This window comes from Hylobates moloch, unplaced genomic scaffold, assembly GCF_009828535.3.
Source record: "Hylobates moloch isolate HMO894 unplaced genomic scaffold, HMol_V3 SCAFFOLD_9, whole genome shotgun sequence".
NCBI lineage: Eukaryota > Metazoa > Chordata > Mammalia > Primates > Hylobatidae > Hylobates > Hylobates moloch.
The window spans coordinates 78,290,790-78,318,165 of record NW_026652284.1 but is presented as its reverse complement, the minus strand read 5'-3'; the positions used below and the strand labels follow the sequence as shown (position 1 = coordinate 78,318,165).

Genomic DNA, 27,376 nt, shown 5'->3' with positions numbered 1-27,376 from the left:
CGGGCTTGGAAGAACTAGGTACGTCCCTTTCCACTCCAATTATAGGTGTATTCTGAAATTGCACCTCAGCTCTCCTGATTTATATAATGATTGATTTTTAGTTAAATGATCATTTCTCTAGGGTGTTTGTGAGGATGAAGCATGCTGGTGTGTCAAAACACTTACTATACTGCTTGGCACACAGCAAGGGCTCAAACAATGGTAGCTATTACTTTTGTCTTTCCCACCTCCCCTGTTTCCCCCACCTTTTTTTTCTTTTTTTGAGACAGGGTCTTGCTTTGTCACCCAGGTTGGAGTGCAGTGGCGCAGTCATGGCTCACTGAAGTTGTGACCTCCAGGGCTCAAACGATCCTCCCTCCTCAGTCTCCCAAGTAGCTGAGACTACAGGTGTGTGCCATCATGCCTAGCTAATTTTTAAATTTTTTTTTCAGAGACAGGGTTTCACTTTGTTGCCCAAACTGGTCTCGAACTCCTGGGCTCGAGCAATCCTCCCACCGCAGCCTCCCAAAATGCTTGGGTTACAGGCGGGAACTGTGGTGCCCAGCCCTTCTTTTTGTACTGTTTCTAGGCATTGCTGGCCCTGCCCATGAAGGAAACACTTTTTTTGGTTGAGAATTTATCACTAAAGGGTTCGTGTTGGCTGGACATGGTGGCTCACGCCTGTAATCCCAGCACTTTTGGAGGCTGTGGTGGCTGGATCACTTGAGGTCAGGAGTTCGAGACCAGCCTGGCCAACATGGTGAAACCTCATCTCTACTAAAAATACAAAAATTAGCTGGGTGTGGTGGTGCTTCTCGGGAGGCTGAAGCATGAGAATCACTTGAACCCAGGAGGCAGAGGTTATAGTGAGCTGACATTGTGCCACTGCACTCCAGCCTGGATGACAGACTGAGACTCCATCTCAAAAAAAAAGAGTTCATGCTGCCCTGTTTGCTAAGGTCTTCGGCATAACCTATAGTACCTTCACAGATGCCTTTCTTGAGTTTTTCACTTATCTCATCCATTGTGCTGAAGTCTTCAGCATAGAAGAGATGCTTGTTTGTGGGCTCAGAGGCAATCTCTTGTAGTTCCTCCTCAATGGCTTTTCCTACCCCAACAGCATACATAGTGATACCTAGGGTGCAGGAAAAATTAAGAGCAAGTTAGTTAGAGTTGTGTTCCCAGGGGCTGGAAGTTGTGTGTACTGCACCCAAAGCCAGTTAGATGTTAAGTGGTATGATTTGAAGGGTCCATGCCAACCTTCCTTTTTATTTTTCTACCATTTTTATTTTGGTCCTATGAGCGAAAGGGAGGGATCCAAGAGAGAAGTGAGGCATCTGGGAGACGCTGGGGAGCTAAACTACTAACCTGTTGCTCAGCTCTGGGCTGGGCCATTTAACAAATCTGCAACTTCCCCCTGAATTAGCTTTTTAGATTCATAGAAATGAGCACTATTTTATGGCTTGCTAAATGGGAATCTCTTCTGGAAGAATTCTAAGAATCAAGTCAATTTATGACCTAATAACCTAGTTTCTACTCAAAGCTACAGGATAGGAAACGTAAGTGACCTGAGGCCAAGTGAAGCTGCTTTTTGCCCACTTCTCTTAAGATGACACAACTTTGTGAGGAAGTGCTAAGCTGAAAAGGATAATCATCTGCAGACCATTGGAAACCCCCAAAGTCAGGAAAAAGAACAAACCCAAGATCAGCCTTAAGTTTCAACAGGGATATGCGTTTGCTTTAAAAGCTTTTCTTACATCAATCCTTAGACTCCCTTCCCCTATATACTCTTTATTTGAAAGTAAAACACAATAAGAATATGTTCTGCTGGAGTCCAAACATTTTTCAGCACTGATAACTTATTCTAGCTAATTTATTAGACTAGATTCTTAAAAATCTACTTAAAAATGGCTCTTCAAGACAAGGGGCAAGAGTTATGATGCCTTGTTCTGAGTCTGTGTAAGGTCACTAACCAAGTTCAGCATATTTGTCTGGGAGCCTAGTGATTTTATGCACAACTTCCTAAAAAGGATAACTATTTTAAGCTTCTGTTTGCTATACATAAGACTAGTTAAATTCATAAGAGGATGTCACCTCATATAAATCTTGTTGATTCAAGAATCAAACATCAGTTTCTGCTACCACCTGTCTTTGTGTGATGTGTAGAGACATTTGAGTGGAGCAAAGGGTAAGGTAGATTAGTCTCAGTAAGATTAAAGGGCTAACCACTGTCTCTGGAGACCAAGTTGCTCCCCCTAATTCTTTTTAAGAATGCAGACTAGGGGGCCTGTGAGTTTGACATGAGCTCTAGCAATCTAGGCTAGTGTGAACAGCCAGTTTTACAATCTACCCAGATAATTCAGGGCAGGACACTTTGTGGCTACCACTCTTGGGCTAGAAAAAGAGGAAGGTACGCAGTATCAATAAAATGACCTCCTTCACAGAGAGAGTGAATGTCAATGTGAACCAGCCTTTCTGTGAGGAGGAACGGAGTTCACCAATGGGACTGCCAGTACTCTTACTCCTTTCTTCATTCACTCAGCAAGTAGTTGTCACACATCTACTATGTGCCAGGCCTGATCTAGGCACTGGGTCCATAAAGTCTTAGATGAGGCCTTGATCTGTGCATACCTTATTTCCTCTTACAGGACTTGCTAAAGCAGTGTGTCCTCAACAAGTACTTTAAGAAGGCAGTTTTCAGCTGGGCGCAGTGGCTCATGCCTATAATCCTAGCACTTTGGGAGGCTGAGGTGGGCGGATCACGAGGTCAGGAGATCGAGACCATCCTGGCTAACACGGTGATACCCCGTCTCTACTAAAAATACAAAAAGTTAGCTGGGCATAGTGGCAGGCACCTGTAGTCCCCACTACTCAGGAGGCTGAGGCAGGAGAATAGCGTGAACCTGGAAGGTGGAGCTTGCAGTGAGCTGAGATCACGCCACTGCACTCCAGCCTAGGTGACAGAGCAAGACTCCGTCTCACAAAAAAAAAAAAAAGTTTTCACGCAAACTACTTCACAACCTCAAGTTTTCTTATCTCCCTCAAGGAATCTAGAAACTTCACCATAAACTGTCTCTACCAATTATCCTAGCTTTTGGGTTTCCTTTAGCCAAGGGTCATACTCCTCAAGCACGCTTCACATCTGTACAACTGAAGTAACCCTCAGGTCAGGAAAACCTCAGAGAAGAGGATGGGCTTTACTGAGCAACAAGAGCTTGAAGTCATAATCTGTTCCATCATTTGATTTTCTGAAAAGCTAACTTTGCCTCCTGCAAACACAAGAGTATTTTCTACCCTAGGGGCTATTGCATTTTCAGAATGCTCACTTGAAGTATTGGTTAAAAAATACAAGAATAAATATACACAGTAAAAGTTCCCATCAGAAACAATTTAACAAGCTCTTCAGTTGATTCTAGAGCAAGCCGACCTTGCTATACACAATAGTTTCGGAACTATTGTGTATATCTAGGCGATTCTTACACTGGAGATCACACACTGGCTAGTAAATCACAGTGAGAGGATACCCGCCTGTGGTCAGCTTAGCCTAACCTTCTAGTAGCCAGACTCCTTCCTGAGCACTTTACTGTGGGGTCCTGTTAAGGCCTCTAGGTGGCAGGGTAGTAAAGGTGTATAATGGCAGTTGCCAGGAGGCCTTTCTGTACACTAAAGAAGCGTACCCCTATGGCCAGCTGAGACCACTGAGTTTAAGAAACCTGAACCTTGAGTGGTGTAAACCGCACCTCCACCCCATATTACCATTGGCCTTGGCTTTACTGGCCCACTCGGAGACGTCATCCTGAGCCCGTCCGTCAGTGAACACGATGGCTGCTCTGGGCACCCTTGTGGAAAGGGGCCTGGCCCCTTCTCCTTGGGTAAAACTTCTCTCAAACATGTGTTTCAGGGCCAGCCCAGTCATAGAGCCCTTTCCCATGTATTTCATGTGGGCCACGGCTTTTTTCATGTCTTTGGCTGAGTTGAAGTTTCTCAGGGTAAACTCTGTGCGGACCTGTGTGGAATACTGGAGCAGCCCCACTCGAGTGGCTTTGGGGGAAATCGTCAAGGAATCTATAATTCCGGTGACAAACTGCTTCACGACCTCAAAATTCTCTTCTCCAAGACTCTTGGATCCATCGATCACAAAGACCAGGTCAATTGGGCCTTCAGTGCATTCTATAAGAACAAAAGGAAAGTTGACATAGTTGAATAAAAAATCATTTATGCCCAAGAGTAGAATAAAATGATGCTTTGATTGGAGGCATAACCACTTTGGGGAACCAGTTTTTGTTCTTTAGATAATACACAGGACAGATGAGTTGTTGGGAGGGCCACAAGCAACAATAATTTTCACATATACTTTTATGGTTGGCTTGTCATATTGATAAAAATAGTATTTTTCACAAGCGAAACGGCAGATGTACAATTGTCTGGGAACCCAAGTCTACATTGTACCCTGGAACACTGACAGGTCTGGGAGGAGCTGGGGGTAGAGTACACTGAAGGGTCTAACAATACCCAAAGACTCCTAGAACTTTACTCCAAGAGGGTGACATCACCCCAGTGCTGGCATTCTGACAGTCAATGGAGAAAGATTTCTTCAGCTCAGCCATCACCTCTGCCGGGAGCCTTCCTAGTAACTCCGCTTGTATTGCTTTCTATGTACCCCTAACACTACTAATTTATTCAACCAAAAATTTATTGAGGACCTGCTTTGTACAAGGCAGTGGGCATAGCAGGATTGCAATAGTGACTAAGACACAATTCCTAACACCAAGTTGCATACAATCTAATGTACTCTATATAGTGTTCCACATTGTACAATAATTATTTAATGATGTGTTTCCTCCCCCAGTCTGTGAGTTCCTCCTCAGCAGGGACTGTGTTTCATTCATTTTTGTGCCCCACCCCCCAATACTTGGCACAAAAATAGTGTTCAGTAAATGTGTGGTGACAGACTAAGTGAATGAGGTGATGTTCATTGGGTAGCACACCTGTAAGTACCCTACTGGCCTATTATAGCTTACAAAATAATTAACCTTGGTGTGGTGGCTCACGCCTATACTCCCCAGCGCTTTGGGAGGCTGAGGCAGGAGGATGGCTTGAGCACAGGAGTTCAAGAACACCCTTGGCAACAGAGTGACTGTCTCTCTTAAAAAAAGAAAAATTAGCTGGGCATGGTAGTGCATGCCTGTAGCCCTAGCTACTTGGGAGGCTGAGGCAGAAGGATTACCAGAGCCCAATTATAGGTTGCAGTGAGCTATGATTGTGCTGCTGCACTCGAGTCTGGGTGACAGAGCAAGACCCTGCATCTCTCTGTAAAAAAAAACAAAATTTTAAAAAAATTATCACCATAAATTCTTTACATGGAAGCTTTTCAGGCATTTTTTTTTTCTTTTTTTTTTTTTTTTTTTTTGAGATTGAGTCTTGCTCTGTCACCCAGGCTGGAGTGCAATGGTGTGATCTTGGCTCACTGCAACCTCCACTTCCTGGGTCCAAGTGATTCTCCTGCCTCAGCCTCCCAAGTAGCTGGGATTACAGGCACACGCTACCACACCTTGCTAGTTTTTTGTATTTTTAGTAGAGACAGGGTTTTGCCATGTTGGCTAGGCTGGTCTTGAACTCCTGACCTCAGGTGATTCACCTGCCTTGGCCTCCCAAAGTGCTGGGATTACAGGCATGAGCCACTGTACCTGGTCTCAGGCAACTATTAATAGATGGTCGATAGTAAGCAGAAATAAAAGCTTTATGTGAAGCAATTTGGGTGTGGAGAGGCTTTTTGTTATTTAGGACTGCAAAAGAAAAATGGACAGATTCAAAATGGATTATCTCATTTCTTCTTTTTTGAGACAGAGTCTTGCTATGTCACCCAGGCTAGAGTACAATGGCACAATCTTGGCTTACTGCAACTTCTGCCTCCCGGGTTCAAGAGATTCTCCTGCCTCTGCCTCCCAAGTAGCTGGGATTACAGGCACATGCCACCATGCCTGGCTAATTTTTGTATTTTTAGTAGAGACGGGGTTTCACCATCTTGGCCAAGCTGATTTCGAACTCCTGACCTTGTGATCCACCTGCCTTGGCCTCCAAAGTGTTGGGATTACAGGCTTGAGCCACCGCGCTGGGCCAGATGATCTCATTTCAAACAATCCACAATCTGTGATAAACATTCCGTTTTATATATCAAGCAGCTGTCTAATCTTTCAAAGTGAGGCACAACAATATAAGCACATAGAGACACACACATGCAAAACCATTTCTATGCCTGGCCAGTATAACATGCTTAACATCATAGTGTGTGTGGTGTGTGCGTGTGTGTGTATGCGCGCGTGTGCGCACACATGTTGGGGGATTGGGTTCTTCTGTTTCTCTATTAAGTGCTTTTCCTCATCACTCAACCTATTGATCTTTTATTAGTGAAAGAGGAAAAGGCCAACTCAAAGCTTCATTTACGTTCATAGTCTGTTCCTGAGTGAACCAAAAAAAGACTCAGGCAGCATGCATGTGGCTGTTTAGCAGATTTCAGAAATACTGAAATAATTTTCCAGCAGTGAGTCTGTTTTCTCCTCCTTTCTGTACACATTTTTCTTACAGAACAAAACTAGCACTTGCAACCCCCACACACAGAATGGCGTCCAGAAAGCTTCTCCAGGAAACACAAAACAAGGTAGAGTGTAAAAGCATCAGGGAGAGCAGGGCCCAGGTATTTGCTTTCAGACACAGGAAGGACAGCCCCACTTGTTAGCTATTATTTTGCCAGAGGGTAATTCCCACTTCTCTTGGGCATTTTCTTTTTGGTAGTTAAGTTGATAAGACTGGAATGGAGCTGTGACTTGCTCTCAGAACGTAATTTTCAGGAAGTTCTAGAACTTCAGGCATGGATAAGCCCTTTAAAGATCATCTACTCCAGCCCCGCTGTTGCTTACATCCTCTTTACAACATGCTCACCCAGTGACCATTCGACTTGGGCCTCAACGCCTCTCCTGATGAGGAATTTGTCACCTTACCACTAAAGCCCCATCTTTGGACATCTCTGCTGTTGATGATTACAATAGTGATCATTTTGTTTATTTGTTGTTATTGTTGTTTGAGATGGCATCTCACTCTCCCAGGCTGGAGTGCAGTGGCGCAATCTTGGCTCACTGCTGCCTCCGCCTCTTGGGTTCAAGTGATTCTCCTGCCTCAGCCTCCCAAGTAGCCAGAGCCACAGGCACACGCTACCATACCCAGCCACTTTTTGTATTTTTAGTAGAGACAGGGTTTCTCCATGTTGGCCAGGCTGGTCTTGAACTCCTGACCTCAGGTGATCCGCCCGCTTCGGCCTCTCAAGGTGCCGGGATTAAAGGCATGAGCCACCGCACCTGGCCTGTCTGTTGTTTTTTAAATTTAATTTAATTTAAAGTTCTAGGATACATCTGCAGGACATGCAGGTTTGTTACATAGGCAAACGTGAGCCATGGTGGTTTGCTGCACCTATCAGCCCATCACTTAGGTATTAAGCCCCACATGCATTAGCTTTTTATCTTGATGTTCTCACTCCCCTGACTACCCCCAACAGGCCCCAGTGTGTGTTGTTCCCCTCTCTGTGTCCATGTGTTCTCATTGTTCAGCTCCCACTTATAACTGAGAACATGCAGTGTTTGGTTTTCTGTTTCTGTGTTAGTTTGCTGAGGATAATGGCTTCCAGTTCCATCCATGTCCCTGCAAAGGACATGACCTCATTTCTCTTTATGGCTGCATAGTATTCCATGGTGTATATATATCACATTTTCTTTATCCAGTCTATCATTGATGGGCATTTTGGGTTGATTCCATGTCTTTGCTATTGTGAATCGTAATAGTGATCATTTTTTGAGCACTTAGTGTGTGTGAGCACTGGGCTCAATACCTTTATTTATTTTTTATTAAAAAAATTTTTTTTGAGACGGGGTCTTGCTGTGTCACCCAGGCTAGAGTGAAGTGGCACAATCACAACTCACTGTAGCCTCAACCTCCTGCACTCAGGTGATCCTCCCACCTCAGCCTCCCTAGTAGCTGGGACCACAGGCTCGTACCACCACAACCAGCTAATTTTTCTAATTTTTATAGAAACAGGGTTTCACCATGTTGCCCAGGCTGGTCTTGAACTCCTGAGCTCAAGCAATCCTCCCACCACAACCTCCCAAGGTGCTGGGATTACAGGTGTGAGCCACAACACCTGGCTGTTCAGCACCTTTGGATACACGATCTAATGTATTCCTTGTGATGGCTTTGTGAGTTATTATCCTCATTTTATAGATGGGGAAACTGGGACTCAGAGAGGTTATATAATTTGTTTTTTGTTTGTTTGTTTGAGACAGAGCCTTGCTCTGTCACCCTGGCTGGAGTGCAGTGGCATGATCTCGGCCCACTGCAACTTCCATCTCCTGGCCTCAGCCTCTCAAGTAGCTGGGATTATAGGTGCATGCCACCACACCTGGCTAATTTTTGTATTTTATTTATTTTATTTATTTATTTATTTTTTGAGACAGAGTCTTCCTCTGTTGCCCAGGCTGGAGAGCAGTGGAGCAATCTCAGCTCACTGCAACCTCTGCCTCCCAGGTTCAAGCAATTCTCCTGCCTCAGCCTCTTGAGTAGCTGGGATTATAGATTCGTGCCACCACGCCTTGCTAATTTTTATATTTTTAGTAGAGACAGAGTTTCGTCATGTTGGCCAGGCTGGTCTCGAACTCCTGGTCTCAGGTGATCTGCCTGTCTTGGCCTCCCGAAGTGCTGGGATTACAGGCATTAGCCACAGTGCCCGGCTGAGGTTAAATAATTTGACCAAGGTCACACAGGTAGTATGAATCAGGGTTCAAATCCAGATCTGTCTGAGCTGAAGCTTATGCTCTGAACTAATTAGGCATGGAGCTTCCCTGGTAGAAAGCTTCTTTGTCCTCGTGCTGAGCTGTAGCTTCTCCCAGTGTCCTTTCTTTCCAGGGTAGGGTGGGGCGGGGTGGGGGTATCATACAAATCATGAGTGAGATGACAGTCACATTGGTATTTGGTACCTCAAAATTTTTTTTCTACAAAGATCCCCAGTTTCCTAATTTTTTTCTGCTTAACGTAATACTGAACTTCCTCACAAGATCATGATGCTTAATTCTTTCTAAATCGTGTTTATCTTATTTTTTTCTAAAAAATAATACATGCATTTGGAACAAAACTTAAATATTAGAAAAAGGGTGTGTGTATGTGTGTGTGTGTATAGGGTATACACGTTAGATATGTATATAATGGTATACACACATGTATAAAGAGAGACTGTATGTTAGAGTGTTTTACAAAATATATCGATGGTAACATACTATAAAAAACATTCAGCACCATGCTTTTTTCTCTTAAAATATCTTGGGGATACATCCAGAGCTGCTTGTTGTTTTAACAGCTGCATCATGTTTTATTACATAGATGTGCCTTAATTTATTCAGCCAGGCTCATGAGTGATCATTTAGCTTGTTTCCATTTTTTGCTGCTACAAATAGTGCTGTATAAAATATCCTTGTATACATGGCTTTATAAACATGCACATATCTGTAAGATAAGCTTCTAGAACTGGATTCATAACATGCCAAATTGCCCTCTGAAAGGTTATACCAATTCAGACACCCACTGATCCATTTATAATTCCCTACTAAAATATACCTTTGCCAACATAAGGAATCAAACTTTTTGATCTTTGGTAACTAATAGGTTAAAAAAAAGGTATCACAGCTTTACTCTCTTACTGTATATTTTCCTTTGTTTTTCTTTTATGGCTTTTAAATTTCATGTCATGTTTAGAAAGATCTTCTGTACTCTCATATTAAAAAATAATTCTCTCAAGACTCCTTTTGCTCTTTTTTTTTTATGTTTAAACCGTTGATCCATCTCTCTTTTCCTAAAGTACCATGCCCAGAACTAAATGTAATTCTCCAGCACAGAGCAGAGCACAGCTCCCTCCACCTCCCTCACGCAGACCTTGCTGTTCAGCCTAAGATCACCCTAGCCTCTTGGCTGATAATGAATTTACTGTCAATTAAAACTGAAAGTGTTTTCGCAGGTGCTGCAGTTAAGCCCTCTCTTCCCCCATTCTGTATTTGTGCATATGCATTTATATTTATGGGAGAAGCAGAGGTGAGGGATTTGTTGCCTGAAAATACTCCAAAAAGCAGTTGCTCCAAAACAAAATTAAAGCAGAAAGCCAAGTTCAGATCACTTACTCTTGCACTGTCTTCCGTCCTCAGCTAGAACAAATCCCTCTGAGCATTTGCAGATGTAGGAATTCCCATCATTAACACAAATGTGTTCGCAGCCATGGTGGGTTGATTTGCAGACATCCTTCCCTGAGGAAAATATAGGGAGTTGAACAATCCCATCAGTGTAGAAATGAGGTGAATTGAATAGTCATGTGAGTAGAGATTGTGGAAGTAATCTCTTAAAGAAAATACACCTCTCTTCAAACCTCCTTCATAATGTCTTTTTTAGTCTTATACTCAGGATAGGGAAAAAGCTCCTCTCAGAAAGCTCCAGCTCCCATGAGTCTGAATGGTAAGATGGGTGATTAGGTGTCCTTGATTTACTATCCTATTATTAGGTGTGCTTTAGCTTCTAATTTCTTTTGCCACAGACATCCCAAACACTCCAGTTCAGATTGTCTAATGAACATTTCTCGTGTGTGAGGTAATTTAAACTCTTCGAAGTACTAACAGCCCTTTAACCCTCACAACACCCTGGAGAGGAGGAAGAAAGACAGGGATAATTATTCTCAAGGTATAAATGAAGAATCAGATCCTCAGAGAGCTTGACTGCTGCCCACGGTCATCTGGCAGGTTGATGACACAGCTGTCTCCCGAGGGCTCTCCATAGCATGAGCCTATGGCCCTTTCCTGTCATTAGCCCTGAAAAGGAGAGGCTTCACACAAAATTGGAATCAGTGAGAACACATCCCTCTAGGAAGCAGGAATGGTGAAATCTGATTTAGGATCAAATTCCAGAGGTAGAAGTTGTACCTTGTGTACAGTAGCTTAACTTACTGAGCAATAAATGTGTTGAATGAATAAACAGTGTGTGTGTGAGTGTGCAGATGTTTGCAGAAAGAAAAGCATGAAGGCTGGGCATAGTGGTTCACACCTATAATCCCAACACTTTGGGAGGCCGAGGCAGGCAGATCTCTTGAGCTCAAGTGTTCAAGACCAGCCTGGGCAACATGGTGAAACCATGTCTCTACAAAAAATACAAAAGTTAACCGGGCGTGGTGGTGCACACTTGTAGTCCCAGCTACTCAGGAGGCTGAGGTGGGAAGATTGCTTGAGCCCAGGAGGTGGAGGTTACAGTGAGCTAAGATAGTGCCACTGCACTCCAGCCTGGGTGACAGAGTGAGACCCTGTCTCAAAACAAAAACAAACAAAAAAGAAAAGCATGAACAAGCAGTGCAGACAGGCACAATGGGCAGAATTATAGACAAAATCTCCACAAGAGGGCCACTGCAGTGTGAAGCTGAACCTGCAGTCATGAGGGGGATCCCTGCAGAGTTAGGCCAGGGTACCACAGGCATCCTAGGCGTCAGTCGTTCACACAGAACTTCTTGCTAAAGGTAGGAGTCCCTCTTCCTGGTGGAAGAAGCGAGGTATTGAGATCCCTCCAATCCAGCCTTGTTGGCTTGTGGAGTATCCCCAGTTATCTCAAAGGAGTCTGTAGGGAAATTCCCAAAAATCAACCTCAAAAGCAACTGAACTTATTTTGACTTAATTGAAAAAGGGTCATTTTGCCCACTGGGGCAAAGTGTCACAAAAGCAAGTAGACTTTGTCAACCACCCCTCCCCCCAAAATAGGGAATTACCAGCTCAGAATCTCATGGTGGGGAAAAATACCTGCTCTGTACTCTCCTAATGCCCACCTCACTGAGCTCGTATGACATCCCTCTGTTCCTTTGGGTACTGTGAAGGTTAATTTGATGTGTCACTTTGGCTAGGCTATAGTGCCCAGTTGTTTGGTCAAACACCAGTCTAAATGATGCTGTGAGCTAATTTTTAGATGCAATTAACATTTAATAAGTAGACTTTGAGTGAAGCAGATCAGATCACCCTCTATAATGTAGATGGGCCTCATCCAATCACTTGAAGGCCTAAAGAGAAAAAGACCGAGGTCCTCAGAGGAAAAGAGAATTCTGTATCCAGACTGCCTTCAGACTTGGCCTGCAGCATCAGCTCTTGCCTAGCTCTCCAGGCTGCCCTACAGATTTAGAACTTGCCAGCCCCTGACAACTGTGTGAGCCAATCCCTTAAAATCAACCAATCTTTTCCTCTCTCACCATATATATGTGTGTGTGTGTGTGTGTGTGTGTGTGTGTGTGTGTATGTCCATTTTTCCTGTGGAGATGATATATTAATAGAAGACAGAAACAGACCATAGTATACATACACACACACACACACACACATATATGTATATATATGTCTTCTATGATATATATAAATAGGAGATAGAACAGACCATAGAAGACATATATATTATATAGAGACATATATATATTATATATGTCTTCTATTATATTTATATATAATAGAAGATGAAGATATACATAGAGAAGGTCTGTTTCTCTGGAGAACTCTGGTGAATACACCTTCTAATGAAACTCTCAGAGCCTGTTCTGGGTAACCTATAGAAGCAAATGATACAAATAGAAAAATAAAACCTACAGGAAATCCCTCTGATAGGGTTTGGCTGTGTCCCCACCCAAATGTCATCTTGAATTGTAGTTCCCACAATTGCCACGTGTTGTGAGGGGGACCTGGTGGGAGGTAATTGAATCATGGGGATAGGGCTTTCCTGTGCTATTCTGATTGTGAATAAGTCTTCACAAGATCTGATGGTTTTATAAAGGGGGTTTCCCTGCACAAGTTCTCTTCTCTTGTCTGCCACCATGTGAGACGTGTCCTTCACCTTCTGCCATGATTGTAAGGCGTCTCCAGCCAAGTGGAACTGTGAGTCCATCAAACCTCTTTCTTTTGTAAATTGCCCAGTCTCGGGTATGTCTTTATCAGCAGTGTGAAAATGGACGAATACACCCTTTCACCCTTTGCCCTTACTTTTAAGGTCTGCCAAGAGGAGAAAGCTCTGTAATTAACCTTCAATCCTTGTAGTGATTGCTGGCAGAGGTTCTAATTCAGTCCAGTGACTAGCACTGTGCGAGGTTCTGGGCACCCACACAGCTACTGTGGAAAGGGCTGACGGCTGGCAGAAAATGAAGAGAAGCAAAGAACCCAAAACTCAGGCCTTGACTGAGAAATTCCCGAAAAAGCAAGGGGCTACTGAACTGATCTCTAGCTAAACACTTTCAGAGCACCCAAGACAGGAACTGACACTTGTGACAGTGGTAATAAAGGGGACTTTAAGGATTAAATGAACTTCTCTAACTGTCTGAGTCCACAGAGGGAAAAATTCTTCTCCACCTCGAGGCTACCTACTTCGGCAGCGTTTCCCATCCTCAGCGAGCCGGAATCCCTCCAAGCACTTGCACGTGTATGAGTCGTCACTGTTCACACAAATGTGTTCACAGCCATGGTCTATAGCTTGGCAGACATCTTTCCCTGAAGACAGGAGAGCAAGTTATAACAATTTCAACAACATATATTTCACATAGACTTCACCTTAGAGGACCCATCCACTGGAGTCAGCTACTGGATTCTACTGCCACCTGAGCTCAGTGGTCCGTGGGGCAGGAAGATACAATTGAGAACAAAGTTTAGTGGCTCTAATTCGGGCTAACCCTTCAAACTGTTTCACTGTCTTCACCATCATCATTCACCAGCACTACTTTAGTGTTAAAATGCAGCCCATCATCAGCTTTCTGTAGACATAGTTTCTTATATCAGAATGGAAACATTGTTGATATGATTCCTTAGGAGATTAAACCTCAATTTAGATTAGCAGCACTGAAATCTAACTTTGGCTTTGTGTCTGACATAGCATATGACTTAGGAGAATCACTTAACTTCTTGGAATCTTAGCTGTGCTGTCTAAAAAATGAGAGCGTAATTATTCCAGTTACCCATCTTTTCTTCCAAAAGTGTCAAAATGAGTTGCTCTTTATAAAGTGCTTTGAGACGTTGAGAAAAAGATAACTGATAGGGCTGGAAACCAGGGTCACACACTCCCCTTTGATTATTCAGAGATGTGTCTTGAGATTTACACCAGCAATTCACTCTAAGGCTGCTTGTCCTGGGCTGGCTGGCTGCAGCCCCATCTAAGAGGCTTTGCCTTCTGAAAGGCAAAACTGGCTGCATCACAAGGTGCCCTTTGGGAGGGATTTGTGCTACCAGAAATAACAACAACAACATTATTAGAGATAAATAAGCAGAGAGGCTTAGAGAAATTAGGCAACTTTCCCAGCTAATAAATGGCAGAGACAGAAGTTGATTGAATCGTGGATTTCTGACTGTCCATCTTTCCACTAGAGTATACTGCCAAACCACTGTTTCTTGCCACAGAGCATATAAATGAAGAACTTCAGTAGTAGCTCTGGTGTTGACTTTTTTTGTTTGTCCATTTTTTTAATAGACTTTATTATTTAGGACAGTTTTAGATTTACACAAAAATTGAGAAGATAGCGCAAAGAATTGCCATATACCCCACACCTAGTTTTCCCTATTACTAACACCTCACATGAGTATGGTCCATTTGTTATTATTAATAAGTCCATACTGATACATGATTATTAACTAAAGTCTATATTTTATTGACATTTACTTAGTTTTTCCCTAATGTCCATTTTCTCTTTCAGGGTCCTATCCAGGACACTACATTACATTTTGCTGTGTGGCATTGACTTCTGAGAGGAACTGATGTATACAGAGATGAGGATAGCGATTTCACACAGTGGTCTGGCATAGTAGTAGGAGCCAGCTCCAGTACAAACTTACTTCTGCAGGTTTTTCCATCTTCACGGAGTATATAACCTTCAAAGCACTGGCACACAAACGAATCTTCACTGCTTACACATGAATGTTCACAACCGTGGTCCCCCAGAGCACAAGAGTCCAATTCTGATAATCAAATGGGAATTAGAGAAACAGAAGAAGAAAATGACTCATATATTAGTGGCTTATTCAATCATAAAAGACATTTCAGACACCTTGAATTAAAACAGTACCTTATCCTACAGGACACATTTCAGAATATAAAGCATGTCTATGAGCAAAAATTCTTTTTTGAGAAAGGGTCTGACTCTGTCACCCAGGCTGGAGTGTGGTGGCGTGATCTCAACTCACTGCAGCCTCTGCCTCCTGGGCTTAAGTGATCCTCCCATCTCAGCCTCCCAGATAGCTGGGACTACAAGCATGCACCACCACACCTGGCTAATTTTTTGTAGACACGGGATTTCACCATGTTGCCCAGGCTGGTCTCAAATTCCTGGGCTCAAGCAATCCACCCACCTCAGACTCCCAAAGTGAGCAAAAATTCTTAATATATACATGGCACATAAAAATCAAACCATATAAATCATCTCCACAAGAAAAATGAACAAAAAACATGAGAATACAGGTTACAGAATGAGAGATAAATTTCTTATAAATATTAGAAAATAAGATTAACCTAATTGGCTATTATGTAACTATAATATCAACTTAGTTACATATCTACTTATGTATGTATGTATATATTACACTTAGGTAACCAATTCATTCATGTATTCAGTCAGTTCACAAATATTTTGTGAGTCCCTGTGATGAGCCAGGCACTGTTTTAGGCTCTGGGGATACAGCAATGAACAAAACAAAGTTTCTGCTTTTGTGAAGCTTACATTTGGCAGCAGGTGTCAGGAGAAGAGGGATGCGTGGAAAACAGACAAATATGTGATATGTCATTTGGGAAAAAGTGCTATGGAGGAAGAGCAGGATAGAAGGATGGAGAGTGGCTACTGGGCTGGAGAGTAGGGAGGGCTTGTTATTTTATATGGTGTGTCAGATACGGTGACACTGAGCAGAGCCCTGCAGAAAGACAGGAAGTGAGTGGTGGTGTCTGGGAAAGTGTATTATCAGCAAGAAAGAACAGCATTTGCAAACTGCAGCAACGGGAGCTGCTTGGTTGGTGTGTTTCAGGAAAGGCAAGGAGATCACTGTGACTGGGGATGAGGCCAGCAAGGTTGGCTGGGGCAGACCATGTGGGGCTCACAGTGGGGGTCAGATCCGAAAGAGAAGGGCAGTCACTGCAGTGTTTCGAGCAGTGGAGTGGCATGATATGGGTTTGTTTTTAAAGGATCTCTCTGCACAGAATGGAGCTCGGATAGCTGGGAGCAGCCCTGTGCAAAGATCTTGGTGGCCCAGACCAGGCTGGTGAGAAGTGGTCAGACTGGCTGTATTTTAAGGTAGAGACTATAAAATTTGCCCATGGATTAATACAAAGAGCCCATATGGATACAACAGAAGAGTCAAGGACGACTCCAAGGTTGCTGGACTGAGCAACTGAAGGATGGCATTGCCATCTTATAGGGCTGGGTGGCTTCTGGGGGACTAGAAGGTTTGTGAACCTGTGAAAACCAGGCTGTTATTTTAAAAGCTTAATACTGAGGATAGGTGAGTGGTGACTTTTTATAAGAACCATACATATTTCTGAAAGTTAACTCAATCCTTTCAGATTGAGTAGAATTTCTAAAATGGACATGAATCGGAATTATTAAATAAAGGCCCCAAAGCACATAATGGCCTTTATATTCAGGCACAAACCACACACTGTTTTTGGTAAAGCATCTTTGTAGTATCTCTCTGGAGAGGACTCCTCAGAACCACCTTTGGGTTAGTTAAGGCAGCTGTTGTTATTCTCACTCACCAGCTAGGGAAACTAAGGGTTGGGAAGGCTAATGGCTTGTCAAGACCAATTGTTAAGAGAAAGAACCAAACAAAAATTGTAATCTTATCATTTTTTCTGACTATACTGCATTGCTATATTCTAAAGCAAGCTTTCAAACGTGAAGGGAATTCTGCCTTTCTTTGGGCAGAAACACTGCCAATATCTTTGAAGAATGGGAAAAGGTTGATAACTGCAATTACAGCTGCAGAGGAGGCTCAAAGCCGAGTTGGACCCTCCTGTTTGCCCTGAGCATGACTTGCTTTTCTCGGCAAATTCTAGACTCACTATTAATGCAGAACATTTCCTGATGGTTTGGGATAGTTCCTCACATAGTGTAAGAGTGGAAAGTACAACTGAGTGATCCATGATACAGACAACTGGATGGCCATGGAGATGACGTATTTTTTCCCCCTACCATGAATTTATAATAATAATAATACTACATTTTCCATGGTAATAAAATAGCTATAGCTCTTTCATGTCAACCTTGTCAAGCCATAATCCAGCCAGACCCCTCTGAGCAAGCCCTTCCTTCCTGGAGCTTCCCTTGTGCCCAGTCCTGTCCTCCTAGCTTCAGCTCAGGCTCTTTTTTTTTTTTTTTTGAGACACAGGCTTGCTCTGTCACCCAGGCTGGAGTGCAGTGGTGTCATCACAGTTCACTGCAGCCTTGGCTCTTGGGCTCATGTGATCCTCCCACCTTAGCCTTCTGAGTAGCTGGGACTACAGGTGCATGCCACCAAGCTTGGCTAATTTTCATATTTTTTGTAGAGACAGGGTCCCACTATGTTGCCCAGGCTGGTCTTCAATTTCTGGCCTCAAGTGATCCTCCCGCTTCAGCCTCCCAAAGTGCTGGGATTACAGGCATGAGCCACCACACTTTATCTGCAATGGATATTCTTGTGCATGTAGTTTTATGTACAATGTGAAGGCATACCTGAAAGTTACACATCCAGAAGCAGAATTGCCTAGGTAAAGGGTATGAATACTTAAAGGCAGATAAATATTTCCAAATCATCCTCCAAAGAGATTATTTCAATCTCTACTCTCACCAACAATGTAAGATAGTCTCTGTTTCTGTTTCTGATTCAGGGTTTCTGGGATGCTGCCTGGGCCTTTAGACTTTTTCCAAGCCCCATAGATGATTTCAACGAATCATCAGAGGTGAGATGTTGGCAGTGGCCATAATGCCTGGCACCTAACAGACCCCTAGGAAAGACCTGTTGAACAAAAGGAAACATTTCCTCAGTTTTCTATTCTGAAAATTGAGGGTAATTAGATCCACCTCACAGGGGTTTTGTGCAGATGTTTTAAATAAGAACCCCATGGGATGTGTGGATGTTTGTGGCCAGCTAGGCTTCCCACTCTCTCCCACACACCCACCTTGCAAAATGCACGACTCACATTTGTTCAGCAAAATGTCCAGTTTCTGCCCTTCAGGGATGTTCTGGGCCACTTATAAATTCAAAGAACCACGGATGGGAAATTAGAGAATGCCAAAGGTGGATGATAGTTAACCTCCTGACCATAGGCGCTAGCTTTCTATCCGCTAAGTCTGGAAACCAGTTTCTCCCCAGGGCAAAGATATTCCCCTATAGGAAAATGTTTCAGTGGTCCCCTAACAGGCAAAGAGAGCCACCACCCCTGACTCACTACCACGGGGTGTCTTCAGCCTGGGAGACTATGGTGGGCACCACAATAAGTCCATTCATTCAGCAAGTGTTTACAGAGCACTTATCTGAGCCAGGCAATATCCTTGTTTGAGGGCTGGAAGTTCAACTCATTGGATATGAACTAGTCCAACCCCTTCATTAAAGATGAGAAAACTGACGGTCAGAGAGGAAGTGACTTTCCCAGTGTCCCTGAACCTTCAGAGGTGACTGGTCTTAGCTGTCCTGGGGGCAGAGATGGGACTATATTCAAATAGACCTCCGTGTCCCTGGTCCAGCTGCACAACCACGGATCATCCTAGCTTAAAAGCGTGTGCTGAGGCAGCCTGGCAGATTCTCAGAAAACAAACCAGACAAAAATCATTTTCTCAAGAGAGGCCGGCCAGGAAGTCTCTCGTAACTCTGCAGGCTGGAAGTGGGTGATGTGTCCCGCCGGCGTCCCCAGGCTTGTCTCTCACCGGCCTCCCTCTCGCACTCAGTACCCCATACTCAGAGCACGGAACTTCCTGCAGTTCGCTCTCTGGCCCCTAGGGAAGCATTTCCCCTCCATCTCGGGCTGGCTCACTGTACTCGTTCTCTGGGTGTCGGATTAAACATCTCTTTCTCTAGACTAGGGGAGGCTCCCGCGGCTCCATCCTTCCCACATCGCCACTCTCACCATATGGAATGGACGCTGTCTCTGCTATCCTTCTTCCCCGAGAAGCTTTAAACGCTGTCAGGGCACAAACTGAATCTGCATCAACCCCAGAGATCCCCAGCACCCCGCACACTGCAGGTATACAGTAAATATTTGTAGAGAACGAGGGTAAAGGAACCAAGCGCTTAAGGAAGTACCTAGATTCAAACCCAGAGAGGAGAGTAAAGACAGACTCCATTAGGAACCATCACTTAAGTGAAATAGGTGGGAGGATGTATGAGAAATCTCAAGAGGGAGGAAGAAAACATTTTTCCTCTCAAATAAGGATTATCTTCCTTTTACACATAAGGACCCAGGCCTACATATTTAAACCCTCATCATGAATGGATTCTGCAGTGTGTGCTCAGGATGATTAGAAGTTTTAGGATGTAGCACAGGTCTTTAGGGTCCCTGTCTAGCAGCCCTGCACGCTGACACAGGTGAGTCACATAAGTCTGTGGCGCAGCAACTGCGGGGCAACGTGTTCTGTGGACTTGCACCTCTGCCGTGATGACAGACAGCAATCCTGCATCTGGGGCTCCACGTAAGACGTTGTTAAAACCAACCCCAACCCCAGAGAGAGAAAGCCACAGCGGCCATCTGCCAAGACAGTAACCAGAAGCCGACAGATAGAATTACACTGCTTCCTGGCTTTTCTCGTAATAAAACTAGCAGCAGCCAATCCTTTGCTAACTTAATATAGGCTTTTTCTCAGGCAAACCAAGAAGCCGCTGAACTGAGCTGTGCTTTTCCAGGGCATCTCACACTGGGCAAAAGATCATGAAATCAGGGGACTCGGCTCTGGTCCTGGCTCTGCCACTGACTCCCCGACCAGGGCCAACTTAGAGGCATCACTTTCCTCCATGTGTCCATTTCCCACAAAATAAGGGGAAATCTCTACCTTCCTTCTGTTGCATCAAGCCTGTAATGTGAATACGTGAGAGTGAGGGTGGTCCCCTCCCCCCACTCCCTGCTATAGACTGTTTCCCCCAAAATTCACATCTGAATCCCTAACCCCTGAAGTGAGGGTATTCGGAGGTGGAGTCTTTGACAGGTGATTAGGTTTAGATGGAGTTGTGAGGGCAGGATCCTGACCTGATAGGATTAGTGTTCTTATAAGAAGAGACACCAGATAACTTGCCTGCACTCTTTTGCTCTCTCACCCCCTACAACCCATGCAATATGAGGACACAGCTGGGTGCTGGCTGTCTGCAAACCAGGAAGAGGGCCCTCACCAGAACCCAGCCATGCCAGCACCTGGATCCTGGACTTCCAGCCTCCAGAACTGTGAGAAATAAATTTCTGTGGTTAAGAAACAACATTCAGTCTATGGTATTTTGCGATGGGAGCCCGAGTAGACTAAGACACTCCCCTAGCCTTGCCTAGTGCTGCCTCAGCCCTGGAAGGCCAAGCTCAGGGCCTCAGGCAGCCTAACAGGCCCTCACAGATCTGCGCGTGGTAGTTGGACTGGGAGTATCGCCAGCAGAGATCCCCCAGTGCCCTAGGCTGACGGCTCTGATCCCCATTGGTGTCCTCTGCTTGCAGAAGGGAGGGTCCCTCATAGGACAGCCCTTGGACTCCTGAGTCCAGCCCCCTTCCAGAGTTGTGCATCTCTGGGGCCCCTCCAAGGAGAGCAGGCCTGGCCCTGGGAGATGGATCTCCAGACAGCAATGCCAGGAGCTACCTTCTGAGTCTCCTCAGTGCAGGGGGGTCTGACGCTGGAAGGGGAGAGAAGAAGAGGAATCCCTTAGGGGTCACGGCAGTCCACAAATTCACATAGCACTGCAACAGCAGTCTCCCTGAACCACACAGTGGCCTTGAAAGGCAGCAACAACCATTCTCAGTTTAGAGATGAGCAGTCAGACCCCAAGAGGGCCAATTCCCTTGCCCAGGATAGAAGCGACACGATTTAAACCCAGTCTTTGGGCTTCTAGTTCAGTACTCTTTCTGCTCTGCCACACTGTTTCTCAGACATGTGCACAGAGAGCCCCAGGGTGAGGCTGGGCACGAGAGCTCTGCAGAGAGGCCCCAGCAGAGCCTGGGGTGGGAGGAGGAGAGGAGAGCCTATCAGGTGGGGGAGGAGGTTACCCATGGGGGTGACATTGGGATGGGCTGGAAGGCACCAGGCCTGTTCAGAGAATAGGGGACTTGCCACTTTGGCTGAAGAACAGGAGGCAGCTTCAGGGAGGGCCCGGGGTGAGCATAAAGAAGTGGAAGAGGGGGTTCTGCACTCTGCCAAATCAAGGAGTGCAATGGAAATTTATTCTGGGAGACAGTGGAGAGCCACTGAAGGTTATCAAGTGGGGAGCGGACCCTGTGGCAGGGGCCGTGGGGCAAAAAGACAGGTGGCCTCTATCCATTCACGCTCGCAGTCATTTCATGTTGGCCTCTGACCTCCAACCTCCAGGAGCTTGCAGGCCAGTGGGCAGTGCAGTCCATGCACATCAGGCCTGTAGAGTCTTTCTTGGTGCTGGGATGCCCTTGCACAAGGTCAATCTCAAGGAAATGTCTAGAGAGGGAAGGAGTCCTCTCAGCTGCAGCTGGTAAAAGAGATCGCCCCATCCCCTCCCCCCCACACCCCCGAATCTGTGCATCTAACTGCCCGAGGCAAAAAGGCCTCTGGGGAGAATCTGGGAAAGCAGAGCTTGGGGTCAGGGGGCTGGAGCAAGGGAGGGGACATCGCTCCAGAGGCCAGAGAACCCAAGGTGCCTGAAGGGGTAGGGGGACAGCAGTGCCCATTTCATCCCAGGGCCCCTGGAACCCCTCCACACTTTAGAGAACTTTCCAGAAGGTGAGTGACACATTCTTAAGACCACTTGCTATCAAAGCTCTAAGTGGAGGCTGCCTCTATAAAGAGCCAAGGACACTCTTATCTGCTGAGTCAGGCCTGGCTGCCCCCCAACAGGCTTTACCAAAAAGGTGCAGTCATGTCATCTGGCCCTTTGTCACTGGGAGTAGAACTGGGGAACCTACATCCCAACCCCCAGTTAGCTGTGGCCACACTGAAAACCTAGCCCATTATTACAGGACAGGACAGTCAGAATGAATCATCCTGGGGCAGGCAGAAAGTCTTCAATTAGGGGAATAGCTCAACGCTTATGTATCAGCTGGTGGGTTAAATGCATCTCTCATATATGGTTCCTGAGGACAATTCTCACTTATCTGATTATCTCACAAGTTCTCATCTAGACACAACCATATATAAATAACAAAATTCACTATTCATTGCATTGTTGGACATTTACTCATGTAGATGGTTCCACTGTGCCATTGGTTAGAAACCCACTTTAAATGAGAAAATGGGCAACACTTAAAAGTGGCCAGGTCAAAATCCAGATGTGGACCTGGGCAGGGGAGAGGAAGGGGCACCTGATTCAAAGGAGATGGAGCTGCATTTGTTTAGAAGGGCTCATGAGAATTTCGTAGGGTCCTACAACCATCTTGTAGTCAGTTCTTGATTATCACAGGAATGAGGTGGACAGAAGAAGGACTCCTCTTATTCTCAGAATAATCTAAAATGATGGAGAATTAAACAAACCAACAAACCCCTTACATCTGGCTTTGGCATGCTGTCAATGTCGATGCAATTCAACACACCCACCCTCTTTCTGCATCCCCTGTGCCCAATCCCTCCCTGAGCTGGCTGTAGCAGCAGTCTGGGAGGCAGCTGGGCGGGGAGCCACCGAAAGCTATAACATGCATAACCCATTTGCTGAGATCCAAGAATCTGTCCCAAACTGGAAATATTTTCTCACAGGCAGCATAGAGAGGCATGCCCAGCTGTGCAGCCAGCTCATCTGCCTAGATGAATAGATGATATAAAAAGGTGGATAAATTAGGTTGTGCCTACAATTATACCAGTGGTCAGGGAACTTGGCCCTATAACCAGAAAGACCAGCAGGCTGGGGAAGATAAATTGTGGTCCTTTTCTTTCATTTCTGATCTCTTCTCCCAGAATGACTATATTTCAATTCTTTATCTTGATCCACTTCGAAACAGAATTGCAGGGCAACAAACACACCAGCCTTCTTCAGTGAAGGAGAGAAGGAGGTCTGGGAGCATTTTTTTTTTTAATTGAGACAGGATTTGGGACCAGCTGCAAGGAAATATGTACCCAGGACACATCATTTCCAGCCTCACCATGTGCTGTGAGATCACCGGGATCAGAAAGCAGGGCAAAGCGTTTCTCAGGAGCATCCTCTTCTCCCAGGACTGACTTTGGAATCACACCCAGCAGAGTTTGAACCCACCACTTACTAGCTGGTGACCTTAGACTCTTTACTTAATCTGAGCTACAGTTTTTCCTCATCTGTCCCCTGAATGCAACAGCATGTGTGCTTAGCACAGTGCCCAGCATGCAGCCAGCAGTCAGTGAGGGGTCCACATTATTATTATTCATGTGCCATACTAGCTGGCCGGGGGTAGAGCAGAGAGACCTGAGGACTAGGGCTCTGTCCAGCTTCAGAATGACAGGGAGGTGGAAACAGCAAAAAGCCACTTCAGGGCACGGGGGAAGGAAGCTTGAGGGGAGTGGGTGGAGCAGCCACCAAGGCTCAATGGCTAAGAGATGCTGTCACACACATTCATGCGGGCCCAGCAAAGCCTGGAGACAGGACACACATGCACATATACACATCGGCAGCGCACCCACACCCACACCCACGGAACGCCTGTGCAGGTCCCGCTTGTCCTTCAGACACTTACTTGCACACGTCTTCCCATCGCTGCGGAGCACGTGTCCCTCAGGACACTGACAGGCAAAGGATCTGTCCATGTTGACGCAGGAGTATTCACAACCATGGTCACTCAGCAGGCAGTAATCCACCCCTGCAAAACCAACAGCCAGGCAGCCTTTTATCAGTGAGACCTCTGGGCGACGGTGATCGGATCAAGTGGCCGTCATGCTCACCCCACCCTCCCTCGAAGGCATGCAGTCCCAGTGGACATCCCCACTATCTCCTGGAGCAGAGCAAGGGGCAGGGGAGGGGTGCCCAAGCACGACCTGTGCCCTCTGCAGTCACATAGGTTTCACTCCTGCTGCAAACCTTCCCCTACGAGAGGAGCGCGGAGGGACTCACGGGAGCAGGTCTTGAGGTCCTCGTTGATGAGGAAGCCTTCCGAGCACTGGCAGACGAAGGAATCCTCCGTGTTCAGACACAGCTGCTCACAGCCATGGTCCTGCTGTGCACAGTGGTCCACTCCTGCATTTCACACACGCGAAAGCATAGAGGAGCCGAGGGGGCAATACCCCACCAGCAACCAAGATTCAAAAACAAAACTGGAGGCATAACAAGCCACAGGGAAGGTGTCATTCTACCCCACACCGCTGATCCCTCTAGAAAATCAGCCTGGCTTGTTGGTTTTCTTTCCCTTTTCACCCAGGCTGGAGTGCAGTGGCGAGATCTCGGCTCACTGCAACCTCCACCTCCTAGATTCAAGCGATTCTCCTGCCCCAGCCTCCGGAGTAGCTAGCTGGGGTTACAGGTGCCTGACACCATGCCCAGCCTTCTTTCCCATTTCTTTCTTTGAAGAGTAAAGGATACAACCCCAATGGCTGGGAAATGCTGTCCCTGTGTTGACGACAGAGGCACTCTGCCAGGGCCATGGCACACAGAATCCACAGTCTCAGGGCACCTCTGAGAGCAGGTGCAATTCCCATTTCACAGAGAGGAAAGTGAGGCTCAGAAAGATCAAGGTCAAAGCCACACAGCTAATAGAGTAGTGCTTAGAATGCAGGTTCTGGCATCAAACTACCTGGGCTCAAGTCACACCTCTGCCACTTCCTAGCTATGGATGCTGGGCAGTCCCACGGCCTCTTTGCCATCGTTTCCTGACTTGTGAATGTGGATGTTGATGGTTGCTTTCTTATAGGAATAGGATGAGAATAAGAGGGGTTGATTATGTAAAGCGCTCAGAACAGTAGCTAGCATACAGCAACCACTTAATGAACACGTTATTATTATCAAGTAGTGCTGAGTAAGAATTAGTCATATAGTTTCATTTCTAATTGAAAATGAAAAAGGGTTGTCATTCTCAATGAAATCAATTTCTATTTTTTTTACCCCTATCATCAGGACATCCAGATTAAAAAAACAAACCAAAGCCTGGGACTGCACGTGTGGCCTATCCTGGCATCCAAATGCTGCACAGCTGGTCCTCCGGGCAGCAAGTGCCGAAGGCTAATGAACACACAGCTGTGGTGAACAGCTCCCACTAACAGCCCTGCAGGCTGCCTCCCAGGTTTCCGTTATGGAGAAAATGCACCTCCAGAGACTGGACAGACACTGGAGGCCTTGTGCAGGTCTGCCAAGTGGGCCTCTTGACTCCCGCAGAGCCTGGGACCAGTGCCTTCTGGAACATTCCACGGGTGGATGCACCTCCTGCGAACACTTGCTGGATCTTGGGAGCTACATGCCTGTGTTCACATCCTAGTGTTGCCATTTGCTAGTCACAGGACCCCAGGACAGTGACTTAATCCCTTTGTGTCAGTTTCCCCTTGTTTAAATAGGGACAAGAATGTGGGTGCCCAGTAGGGCGGCTGTGAGGATGCAGGGAGTTTATGCATCAGAAGTGCTCAGGGCATTGCCTGCACAGAGCGAGTGCCTCAGAAGTGCTTGCTGTCTTTATGGCCTGGGCTCCCTGATTCCTCAGGGAAAGCAGAAGCCTGTGGCTTTCTCTAAGGACTGCGAGACAGAAACGGCTTGGTTTGTACTTTCTTAGAGTTGACTAGATCCCAGAGAGAAGGGAGGGTCCCAATCTCTTGTGGTCCGTTCTTAGAGCTCTTCTGGCCCCCGGAGGCATGCTGGGAGGGGCAGTCAGGCCATGTCCCTGATGATCTGCGTGGGCTCAGCCAGGTCAGGACCACCTGCCCTGGGAAAACTGCCAGGGCCATCAGCTGGCAGACCTGACACTCCGGGAAACAGGCAGGATACACACAGATCCATGGTCACCAGGGCATCTCCTGATGAATGGGAGACCCGCTCCCCGCTGGCCTCTCAAAAGGACTCAGAGACATGCAGAGGCAACGTACAGCAGGCACTGACTTTGGCACCACTTTCCAGTTCAAAAGCCCTCTGGCCTCTGAGATCAGTCCTTAGAAAGGCTTTACCGAGGCTCTTTGTTCCCTCTGGACACTAGAGGAGCCACGCTTTCCTGAGGACTGCCCTGGACCTCTTATTTCATCTGGGAAACTTCCCTGCTGGCAGTGTGGAGCCCAGTGCTCAACAGCTGCACTGTCCTCACTCACAATCTATCTCTATCTCCAAAGGGGAGCAGATGTGGGGCTTGCTGAGTGGAAAGGCACATAAAGGGCCCCTTCTGCATAGGCCATGTCATGGAGATGGGCCCCCTCTCCCACATGCCAAGGGCATAGGGTCCATTGCTACACTCAGGCGCTCCTACCCTGCTGGCCAGGACCCGTGGAGATGGGCCTCATAAAAAACCATGGAGCCGCCCAGCTGGCAGAGCCTGCAAGTTCCCATATATTTACATCACCCAGTGGAGCTTTGTTGTGGCTCTGACACAAGAAAATTAAGACAAGCCTTCTCAGAAAATCCCATGTTTCTTGATTCTGCCCTCAGATCAGCCTCTGCAGCCCATTGCTTTCCAAGGTCTGTCCCCTCTGGCCTCTTGTCCCAGTCTGGCGCCAGGCACTGGCCACTCTCACAGACTCCATGATATGAACTGTTCCCCTTGATTGGAAGTTTATCCTGTGCCAGGCACCAGGCTAACGTATCGAAATGGCTCCTATTTCTCCCTATAAAAACCCTGCGGGAATAATACAACTATTAGTTTTGCTTTTTGTCAGATGGGAAATCAAAGCATGGAGAAGTTAAAAATCTTGCCCAAGGTCACACACATCTAGTAGGTGGGAGACGCTGGATTTGAAATTAGGCTTGTCTGACCTAGTAAATGCGCTCAACAGCAAATACTAATATTACTTAACATTTATTGAGTGCTTATGCCTAGCGTAAGTATTTTACTCCTATTCTTTTTTTTTTTTTTTTTTTTGAGATGAAGTTTTGCTCTTATTGCCCAGGCTGGAGTGCAATGGCGCAATCTTGGCTCACTGCAACCTCTGCCTCCCAGGTTCAAGCAATTCTCCTGCCTCAGCCTCCCGAGCAGCTGGGATTACAGGCAACTGCCACCACACCCAGCTAATTTTTCGTAGTTTTAGTAGAGACGGGGTTTCACCATGTTGGCCAGGCTGGTCTTG

General features: G+C 45.9%; 1 protein-coding gene across 4 annotated transcripts in view; it reads right to left on the bottom strand.

Annotated features, from left to right (window-relative positions):
- MATN2 (matrilin 2) overlaps positions 1 to 27,376 on the bottom strand; it is a 185,138-nt gene that overhangs the window by 17,486 nt on the left and 140,276 nt on the right. For all 4 annotated transcript variants that reach the window (XM_032760107.2, XM_032760106.2, XM_058444041.1 and 1 more), the window contains exons 9-15: positions 24,240 to 24,362; positions 23,866 to 23,988; positions 14,892 to 15,014; positions 13,437 to 13,559; positions 10,191 to 10,313; positions 3,736 to 4,149; positions 962 to 1,114 (exon numbers count right to left, since the gene is read on the bottom strand). In XM_032760107.2, coding sequence (XP_032615998.1) covers positions 962 to 1,114; positions 3,736 to 4,149; positions 10,191 to 10,313; positions 13,437 to 13,559; positions 14,892 to 15,014; positions 23,866 to 23,988; positions 24,240 to 24,362 — 1,182 coding nt within the window. The remainder of the gene's footprint in view (positions 1 to 961; positions 1,115 to 3,735; positions 4,150 to 10,190; positions 10,314 to 13,436; positions 13,560 to 14,891; positions 15,015 to 23,865; positions 23,989 to 24,239; positions 24,363 to 27,376) is intronic.